At 33.2% G+C, this 11,472-nt stretch overlaps 1 protein-coding gene across 1 annotated transcript in view; it reads right to left on the bottom strand.

Moving 5' to 3' along the window:
• Positions 1–712: 712 nt before the first annotated feature.
• Positions 713–11,472, bottom strand: part of Meox2 (mesenchyme homeobox 2) — a 64,620-nt gene continuing 53,860 nt past the window's right edge. Inside the window, exon 3 of the mRNA XM_004839600.3 lies at positions 713–1,967. Within this exon, the coding sequence (XP_004839657.1) occupies positions 1,743–1,967 (225 nt within the window). The 3' untranslated portion in view covers positions 713–1,742. The remainder of the gene's footprint in view (positions 1,968–11,472) is intronic.

Here is an 11,472-nt window from a genome sequence, read left to right as displayed (position 1 = left end):
GTATTGATTCTATTTTTCTCATGTAATAATTTGAAAGCAAATAAACTCAGTACAATAATGAGACTTCAGGAATTTGTCCTGATTATTCTTCTCTATTTCTCTTTCTGAGTAATTGGGGAGGAGAGGGTTGCTGGTCATATTTCCAAGCATTTCAGATAAAGTATGGAACTAGTAACAGAATATGATAAAGTCATAAGTAGGACTTAGGCACTCAATGCCTATGCAACCATCCATGACCCAAGATGCTGCAATCTAATCCCTGACTCCTCCTACCAGTGTTATCATTACAGTTGAGAACTCTCAGTAGCTTATTTAGTGTGTAGGAATTCTGACCTTAAAGTGACTACTAGATTAATTCATGTATTTTATACAAAACTTTGAAAATCTATTACTACTTTCCTTACCTCATTGTGGTCAATAATATTACTATATCTCCTACTTTTATCTTTGGTTCATAAAGAACACAATAAATCAACATGACTTTCTTTTTTGTAAATTAGGGAAAAGTCTTTCACTCCTATTCTGAGATGATTTCTGATTACCCAAAGATTCATTTTTTTCTACCATAATAAAAAATCCAGAAATGAAAACAATGTAAATGATTCATCAGTGACACCCTCTGGATGCACACAAGGGCACATAACTTGGAACTTTCTTCAGTCCACATAAGGAAATCAATTAAAATTAAGGAAATCACAGTAGGAGACCAAAATTATTTACAAAGGATCATTTATTAAACATGTTTGTTTTAACAAAATACAAAGACTGTTGTTCTGTATGAATACATCACATATGAAAAAACAATGTTATCTTTACTGAAGTTAATTTGAAAGCACTCAGAATTTTGTCATCTGTCTATTCAAAGGGTCAACTTTGCTTTGTTCCTTGTCTAACACCACTGCCAATCAGTCAGAAAGCTTTTCCTTATTAGTCAAATCATATTCATAACAGCTAACATTTTATAGAAATAAAATCAGACAAAGTCTCCCATATAAAGCTCTTTCTGCAATTAACTGATTTGCCTATGATCCTAAACTTTTTTTCAAGCTATAAGATAGGAAGAATTGAGGAGCTAGGTAAATTTTATAATAATGTATTAGCAGCAGTTGATAGTAAATGCAACATAAGATTTGTTTTGTCTGTGGTACAAGAATATGTCCTATCAGACTCTACTGTATTTTTTCTCTACTTGAACACATGTAAGCACATACTGATTTTCTCTGAATGACAAAAATGTATAAAAATACAAGAAGCTGGTTCTGGTTGTCAGTGTGAGAACCTATTTTCTGCAGCTAGTATGAATGCATTGCTAAAATTAGTGAAGACAGAAAAATGACTTAAAGGTAATATATACAGAGTTAAAATACATATTTTTTTATCCACTTGGTGATTTCAGGCACTGTGGCTGTTCAGGAAAAAATATTTCATGGTTTATTCTTGATAGCAATTTAATCTTCAGTGCAAGCAAAAGCAAACACACACCTGCTCACCGCCATACATACAACCAAACATATTGGAAATATTCAAAACGAGTTCACCTTGTCCATCTTCACGGTTGGAGCATCTTTGGTAAATGGCACTTAGCATGAACCCTCTAGAAATCATGCAAGTCAGACTCGAGACGCCTGCATTTAATAATATCAAACGTCACCGCCATGGTCCTCCTGTGTAAACGGTGTTTGGGGAAGGCTTGCCATCACCATGTTTCTTTCCTGAGAATGCAGCTGTCCTCTCTGTGTTTATCATAAGTGTGCATGCTCTGAGCTGTGGTCGCTGTCGTGACTGTCGTCGTTAGCTAGAGAGTCCCCTGTGTGCTGGAGGGCGGCTGCACCAATCCCCGAGAGCTCCGACGGGAGGAGGGTCCCCTTTTTCACATTCACCAGTTCCTTTTCTCGAGCTGCAGCTCCTTGCTGGCCTCCTTTGACCCTCTTCCACTTCATTCGCCTGTTCTGGAACCACACCTTCACCTGGAGGAGGAGCGGGAACACACGGCAGCAGAGAGTCAGTAAAGGACATTTCTCTCCTTTCGTCCCCAGGGAAAAACAGTTCCAGGCGTGATTATGAAAAGGACTCACCATTGGAATTTAATCAAGTCGCATGCTCATGATCATTTAAAAACTTTCAGAAGGGGCATGGAAACTACTGTATTTCATATTTTCTACAGGTGACAGAAAAATAGAAGTAAAGGGGAAGAACTCTACCATTTAAAGTTGTTCAAAGGTATTGGGCTCCATGAAGAGTTTCTGGGAAGTAGAGCTAGCATAATATTGTCTAGGTCAAAGTCTCCCCACCACCCCAAGTTCTTCTTTGATTTGACACCTATGTGTCCACTCCTGAGCCAATACACAATATTCAAGGAGCTGTTACTGAGAAGCTGCAATATCTGAAAAGCCATTCCTGCCATTACAGATGTTCTCTGACTTGAGGTGGGTTACTTCCAGATAAATTGATTAAGGAAATTTAAAAAATAGTGATTGGAGCCATAATAGGCCCAGATGCTCTCCAATTTATATGGGATTGCATCAAATAAACCTACAGGCAACTGCAAAATACGGCCAACTATCCTAGATAGTGAGCCATCTTCACCATCTGTACCATCTGTATAGCCTTGTGGTGCTGAAACCACTTCCCTCAAAGTGACACTCTCTCCTGCAGAACTACTCTATCTTTCAGCCCATAGTACTTTTCTTTTACTGTGCAAACATAGAGTTGAATAATTTCCTCAAAATATTGTCATGATAAAAATTATCTACATTTATTAAATGATAATACTCAGATTCTATACTGTAAAATTCACATCAGCTCTGCAGAGATATTTTTCTTTCAAAACCTTAATTTAATTTGCCTGATAGATTTAATTTGTGTGAGTCTTCTAAGTAAAAAAACAAAATTAAATGCATTCAATGACCATCATTTTCAGAGCCAGATAATATTGGTGTCACTGCATTCTGCTTATGGAGGAAGCTCATCCTTTCATAGTGCATTTTTCATTGTATTTTCTGTCCATCTTATCAGAAATTATCACAAGCCTGAATTGAAAATATAAAAGCTTTTTAAAGTAATAATATAGCCATGAAAATTTACAGCTCAATATCTGTCCTTTACACTTACCAAAATGGAGTATTTTTTTGTTTTTTGTTTTTTGGGTACTGGGGATTGAACTCAGGGCCTTGATCTTGCAAGGCAGCCAATGTGCCACTGATCTAAATCCCTGGTCTGGAATTTTCTTAACTGCAGGCTTTTGTCTGGTCCATGTTAATGACTAGATGTTCCCTTTTCACTGTTGTATAATATTCCAAAGGGTTTCAATATAGAAGATTTATCTATTCTACTGTCCATGGATACATGAATGAATTTCTTTCTTGTTTTCTCTCTTTTATAAATGCTGCTGGTGAAGACATTATTACACTTATATTCTGCTATACATGTGATAGAACGTCTCTGGGTATATATATCAAAGAGATTCATCAATGAATAAAATGATACAAGAACATTAATTTTACAACAATAATTTAGAAAATTTGTTTCCCAACGATGTGTCAATTTAACTTCCCTGTCCATGGTAGTGCCCAAAAGCTCTCATTAACCTACATCCTTGCCAACATTTGAAACTATCTATTTTAAGTTTCTCTAATGCATTAACTGTTATCTCACTATATTCTTCTTTTTCATTTCCTGATTGTTACTGAAGTAAAATGTCTTTAAGATGTTTATGGCCCCTTTGTGACATATTATTTCTTTGTGAAAGATCACTATATACCTCTCTGCATTAAGTGATTTTTAGAATTTATTCTTTACATACTTCTAAAATATGTTCTGAATGCTAATTTAATAATTTACAGTTGTATGCAGTTATTCTACTCTCTCAATTATGCTGTTTTTTTTTCCTTAGAGTATTTTTTGATGGCTAGAAATTTTTAATATATTCAAATGTGTCAATTATTTTTCTTTGCCTAATTATTTTATATCTTCTTTAAGGAATCTTAGCTGGGCCTGGTGGAGAAAGCTTGTCATTCCAATACTCTGGAAGGCTAAAGCAAGGGGAATTTCAATTTTCAGCTCAGCCTAGGCAACTTAGCAAAACCCTGTCTCAAAAAAAATTTTTTTTTAATTGGCTGACAATGTAGTTTAGGATGAAGGACTGGGTTCAATCCTGCTATAAGAAGGGAGGGAGGCAAGGAGGGAGAGGAAGAGGGAAGGAGGGAGGAAGAGAGGGAGAAAAGAAAGAAAGAAAGAAAGAAAGAAAGAAAGAAAGAAAGAAAGAAAGAAAGAAAGAAAGAAAGAAAGAAAGAGGAAGTGGAAAAGGAAGGAAGGAAGGAAGGAAACAGGATGGGAAAAATGTAAGAAAAAATGAGAGTCGGGGAAGGAGAGGGAGAGAGAGAGATTCTTATACAAGAGAAACCATGTGATGAAGAATTAGAAGGAGCAAGGAGGGAAAGGAGGGGTAGGGTTTGAAAAAGAAAAAAATTAAGATATATTACGTATGTTACAACTCCTCACAATAAATGTAATCATGTATTGCAAACATGTACTAATAAAAATGCAAATTTACTTTATTAGGTATGAAGAGCTAGTTCTCCTGCCCTTTTTCCACTGATTACTACTGCACAATGTCCATATGTACTTAGCTTTATCTCTGCCTTCTATTCTGTTTCTTCATTAATATTCTCTACCTGTGATCCATTCTATCATAATCATTATTTTATTATGTCTTAACATCTGATAAGGATCATCTGAAATATTTTGAGTATTTTTCATTCTTATTTGAGAAATAATCTCAATTTCTGTAAATGTATAGTGCTAAGGAGAAAATGCATAAAAATATATTGAATTTTCAAAGACATACTTATATTCTGATCTCCAAATTGCAACACCTTATCAGGGTTGACAGATTTCTCAAAAGCTGCCACAATGAAATACTGAACTGAGTTATTCCTGAACTCTGGACTTTCATTGGTTTCATTTTGGGACACAATTAAAATCATATATTGTATATTACCCCTACATATATTACTTTGGTTGACAATAAAGAAAAAAAGAACTGAAAAAGACTCAGTGGATGGATAGGGGAGGAGGGTAGCTAGTGAGACAGTGCTTGTGCAGCATGTACAATGCTCTGAGGTCAATTCTCAGCACTACAAAATACAAAACAAACTACAGTTATTAGTTGATGGGTGTTCAAGTACTATTACTACTTGCTAAACAAAAAGATCCCTGTGTGCCTTTTATTATATACCCACTTTGGAATAGACAGCTATACTATTGGTGTCATTTATGCATCATTTTAATGTAATTCTCTTAGGTATATTAATATTATTTTTATTTTAAAGATGAGGAAGTTGAGACAAAGGTAAAGTGATTTGCCTGAGATTACACAGATGGAAAATGTTGTGCCAGGATATAACCTGGAGATTTGTTCACTTCCAGATTGTTTTCTTTTTTTGGTCCCTGGTCTATCTCAAACTCCTATTTTTAAGACACTCAATATAAAAAAAATTTATAAAGTGTGTGAATTCCATCCACATGATTACTATCATTCAGATAATTCTTCTACTCAATATAATTAGCTTTGTAAATATGACACTATTTTCCTGTACTATAATTTGGGTAATTTTACTACTCAGTTTAATTATCTTTGCAAGCTTGACATTGCATGTTGCATTAGATCTGTTCCACATGAACTGGGTTCTACTCGGCTTCACTTTGGAGTTTTTGTGTGAATTTGAGAAAATTATACTCCTCTTTGCTTCAATTTTCATATTTGTAATATTGGAATAATGAGCCCTTCAAGAATTTCTGTAGGGTTATTTTCTCTGACAATTCTGGATGGAGGAAAACAAAGCCATCATCATCATCGTCACCAAACACTGAAAGTCATTCAAAATAACCTTTCATGGGAAAATGAAAGGAATAGATCTGTTAAGATGTGTACTTATTTTCTTTACTAGGAGAGAGGATACAGTAAATTTATAATTCCGGTGCAAAATGTACATTTCAAAATGAGAAAAATGCAAAAACATGGTACCAGTTGTAGAAACACTATAGCCGATTTTGGGTTTTTTATGCCTACCGTGTGGAATTTTACCCTTTTTAAAATACAACCTGACAAAATACAGGATAGTTGTCAATAGTGGCCGTACATGTATGTATATAGCTACCCTTACATAAATGTGCACAGGTCCATACACATATATGTGAGAATAAAGCGTTGGTGACTATGCAGTCATTCTTAAGCCTTATACAATTTTTTAAAATGTTAGATTACATATTTGATACTGGAACTTGATGAGATTAGTGACAAAAGCAAGAAAGCAAGTGACTCAGAGAAGGCTCATCTTACAGAGAGGGAAGGAAAGGTCCAGATCTCCACATGTCATGTCGCACAGATTAACTTTAAAATATGCTATAAAATATTGGAGTAAATTGAAACAATGGGAGGAAGATTTGGGGGAGAATGCATTTACTAACAACACAGTATTGTCAAATAAAAATCTACAAACTAATGCAGATTATAAATCAATATTACCTTCAGGAAAATAACACCACAGTTGATTCATAAATAATGAAACTTTATACTTTAACTTAATATCATTTCAATCCAGCTTCATTAGCTGGAATGAAAAAAAATAGGTTTATTTTAGTTTTTAAAATGGCGAAAAGCATAATTATTCAAGTACCTGATATATTCATCTTTTAAAATAAGAATTCTAATAATCTTTATTATAATTTAGAAGCATATTTCATATAAAATCTCTACAAATCATAGATTGCAAATAATCTCACATTTTCTTGGTGATTTGGGCTTTATTCAGTCATACATTAAAATTATTACTAAATGTCTATAACTGTGCTGCCTTAGATTAAAGAAAAGAGAGTCAGAGTGAGAAATGTGCAATAAATACGACACATTTCCCACCCTTAAGCTTTTTGTAGCCAAGACAAGGGAGCCCTGAAATAATAGAAATTTTACTGGCTCTTTTTGAAGCTTTGTTTAATATACCAAGCTGTGTTAAGAGTTAGCTTCACATCATATTTACATTTTACAGACTATCTTTAATAATTCCTGTCAGAAGATTCTCCTGCAAGTCAGGAAATAGTGTAGAACGTTATCCCTCCTCTTCCACATGCCCTGTTGCCACGAAGTTATTATAGCAAATCGTTTCTCCAGGAATGTCACGTTCTTGCTGTCGTCAGCATCCTATGTACCTTCTGAGGTTTTATTTTTTTAGTTTAAATAACTCAGGGTAAAAAACCAGGCTCTAGGAAAATGAGCCATCACCTATTTTGCATACAACTAAAACTTGCAGTTGAATTCTCTGAGCATGATGTATGAATTTTGCAAACTTTTGTTATCTCATTTGTGGGTCCAGTCAATTGTGTCTTCTACAACCTTTTGGAAAAGTGCTGCAAAAATGATTTTTAATAGGGCTTTCTTTTTCAAGCTTAGACATAAGGAAAGACTTCCATCCTAAGAATGTGTAGTGAGAAAATATTATTTTTCATGAAATCAAATCATATGAACTAAAACTTATATTCTCCTAATGTCACTGCATACAGATAATATTTTTCAATAAAATCATCATAACCAAAATATCTAAAGTGTGTAATGGCTTGATGTAGTAATAGATAACAATTTAAATTGTACAGTTATAGACTTTGATTTTCAGAACATCTTACGATAAAGTCTAATTTTTTCTACTAGTCAACAGGATTTAGTATTTACACTGTCTGGGTGAACAAACCACTCTTTAAATAAGTAAAAAATACATCCCCATCTTTAGTCTTTTACAGAAGAAAAGATGAATCAAATTTTACTGTAATTAATTTGTTTAGCATATATATATATATATATATATATGTTTGGCCTATATATGTTTAGCATATATATATAGAAAGAGAAATATAGATATATCAGAATCCAGAAATCTCCCCTTTGCCCTTTTATTCGAAGTACTGGGGACTTCTCTTGCAATGAATAATATCCCCAGTTTTTAAATTATTTTTAAATTTTGAGACAGAGTATCATGAAATCACTACATTTCTCAGGGTGGGCTTGAATCTTGCAATCATCCTGCCTCAGCCTTCCAGAGTGTCAGCATTATACATACACTCACCACGACACATGACATAGTGTGCTTTTTATAAAAATATTGTGAAGGAGGATAATTGATAATTGTTGTCATTGGCTAAATATTGATTTTTAGATCCTCATTTAACTTAGTTTTTCATATTACAGATTTGTGTGTATAAGTTCACAATACTTTTCCTCTTAGGATTCAAAACATATCAGAAAGTAACAAAAATCAAGTACAAATCTCCATTATGTATAAGGTATTCAGAGGCAAATAGTTTTATGAAAATTTCAATCTGTACAATGCTATAACCCATATTTATATAATTCTGCAAATGTCTGTCATTGGAGGAAACAACCAGACATAACACTAAACATCTGGATGAAAACTGAAAAATTCAGTGACATATGCAGATGTCTCCAAACATCTGGAATTTGTAAACTTAATATTCCAACTGTTTCCATTTTTATCCAGGCACTTGAAATACTGTAGACACTGTCTAGCAAATATTTATTCTCATCATTCAAATGTGAAAACATGCAAAGAATAATCATACAAATACAATTTTCAGATTTAATCATTAACTTCTCTGTGATTATATTTGATCATGGCAGTTGATCTAGTAAACCCAAGGCGCTAGAAAGACTTTCCCAAGGAATTCAATAGCAAAGCAGTAGTCGAAATGAAGAATTAGAACCGTGAATGCATTAAAGTAAGGATGAAAAATAAGGAAAACAATGTCTCTGTACTCTTCCTGTCTGAATACATAGATTTTTATCTGATTAAAGGAAGGAATCCTTCCGCTATTTCCAAGAAATCTGTTGGAGTCATTAATTGACTCTGCTGTTGCTACCGCAGTATATTCGGGTCGGAAGATGCGTGTGTTGGAGGGTGTGAGGGGATAGGACATATTTCATTGCTAAAGAGCGAGTTCCTTTTTACAGGGCTGCTTCTCATCTTTATTTAGCCCACCGTTAATAACCTGAAAATCCTTATCCTGCCTCCGTAATTTTCAGTTCTGAAGCCTCTTTTTCTTTATTTATAAGTCTAATGAATCAGGCTCATTAATGCTCAAAAATGATTTCTCAAGTTTGTAAAGCAACAATATACATTGGCTATTGTCAGTCATCTTTAGACAAATAATATAGAGAATGAGAAATAACTTTTCAGGAGCAACAAATGAAAATCTCTACAAATAAATGTAGTCTTATGGATACCTTTACATGCTAATACTACCTATCTCATTATTCTTTCACAAAGGAAGACAAAGTAACCATTCATACAATGAACAAAGTTGTTAGAGTATTTTTTTCAGATTCTACCAAGAATACTTTTATTACACATGTACTGTACACAGCAATCATATGAGAAACATTGACAGGAATGCAGTTCAGTCCCGAATCTCCATCTCACCCACACAAACTCTACCCACATACTCCTCTTGAGGTTTAGCTCCCCCAGAAATGAGGTGGAATGTTATTGCTCTCTGGAGACAGCCTCAATTAAATAGACTCTTCCAAACCAAGAATGAAGCCAAGTTATCTTCTTAATCCTTAATATCCTGTTTACATACCACTAAAGTCTAAAGATGTGTTATAGATTATCTCCTTCCCATTAATTAATATTAAAATCAAATCCCATGTCTCAAAAAGTAATAGGAAGGGCACCAGTGTTTGCAGATTCCACTAAATGAAGCCTTGCATATCTATTACTCTGCGTTCCTGTGGAACTCTGTATTTTAAGAAACAATTTGTTATGTGTATAGATTTTATTCATGAATAATTTAATTGGGCTGTTAGAGGACTGTTTTGTTTTGCTTTGTTTTGCTTTGTTTTGTTTTGAGGATGACTGGTTTTAACTTAGCCTTTTGGAATTGTCATAGTAGTGGAAATGCTAATAATTATCTCCCTTGCTGTCATATGAGAAGAAATTCAATTTAAATGGCCTACTTCCTTAACGTTCATTTACAATAAAAATTCGCTACTTATTTTCCACACAAGATTTTAAAAATAGACATGTCAGTTATTTCTCTGACATTGTTCACTTAAATATATTGTAAATCAATGAAATTAGAAAACTGAATTAAAATATCAAAAGTAATTTCAACACTGTATTCCTCTATTGTGGTATAAAATACCTGAATAGCAATACTTGAGGACATGAACTGTCTACTTTGATCCACAACTTGTTGTCTCTCTTATTCAAACTATTTCAACCAAATAGAAGGATGGCCTTTATTTTCAACATTCCCTTAACCAATGCCATGATGCTTAATAATAATTAGCAACATATTATCCTCAATATATACTGTTTTAATTAGCAGTTTCTTCATCTAACCACCATCTGAGTAAAACATAAATATAGATTCTTTGCTCTTAGAAACAAAGGAATTCATCATTTTCACATGTAAAGAGCCATTGGCTATTGGGAATTTATCATGTTTTAATCTAATTTAATTAATATTTTAATAGTTTACATTTTTATCAGAATATATGTAAGACTTCACTGTCACAATCATTTCATTTATTGGATTTAGACTACTGCCTTAGAATCAAAATATATGCCTAACAAAAAAAATAGAACTGTCAAAGTGATTCAAAGCTCAAAATATATTCTACATTGAATATACCTCTGAATTTTCACGAGGAGACATCAGAATACCAAGGGAAAGTAGAGATAGATTGATGTTTATCTATCTGTGTGTCAGCAATATAAGAAGAAAGAGAATTCAGCACATCAGAAGAAAATAGACTCATTCTGAAAGGCAGTTTGAAAGTGACAAGACCCCATTTTGCTAAGATTTCTTTTGCTATGTTATCTCCACATTGAATATTTACATTTCTAAATGGTTAAGGATAACTTATTTATTTCTTAGTCTTTTACTTTAGTATACAGGTAATATTTCTAAAAATTAATTAGGAAACAAGTGAAATTTTAACTTTTTGTAGAACTTGCTTTACTATTATTTATTTTAACTTACTTTTCATATATCCTAGCTTTTTTCATGGAACTTGAGGTAATTTTGAGTCTAGATTTTGATCTCATTATACATTATCAATATTTATTGCTTATTTATAAACAGAATTATCAAAAATGTCTCTTTTCATGGCAAACTAAGATTTCTTCTCTTGTACCACCTGTTATCTTTTACCGTCTGTTGTCTTCACTTTCCCAAGTGTAGTTCAAGAATGATTAATGTTCAAAAATGGCTAGAATCCCAAGAATTAAAGAAAACTTCTTACTGTTACTAAGAACTGTTACTGTTATGATGACTGGTAAATGATGATGTAAAGAAAAGTACAATATTCTAGAATCACTGGCTAAAATGAGTGAAGGAGAAAAATTGTACACAAATGTGAAGCTAAAGACAAATCACTATATATTGGCACAAAAAATAATT

The sequence above is a fragment of the Heterocephalus glaber genome, unplaced genomic scaffold (assembly GCF_053883595.1).
Source record: "Heterocephalus glaber isolate CG9 unplaced genomic scaffold, H.glaber_assembly_v1.0 deba00000676, whole genome shotgun sequence".
Classification (NCBI taxonomy): domain Eukaryota; kingdom Metazoa; phylum Chordata; class Mammalia; order Rodentia; family Bathyergidae; genus Heterocephalus; species Heterocephalus glaber.
Note: the sequence above shows the minus strand (reverse complement) of the source record. Positions and strands in the feature narration are given on the sequence as shown.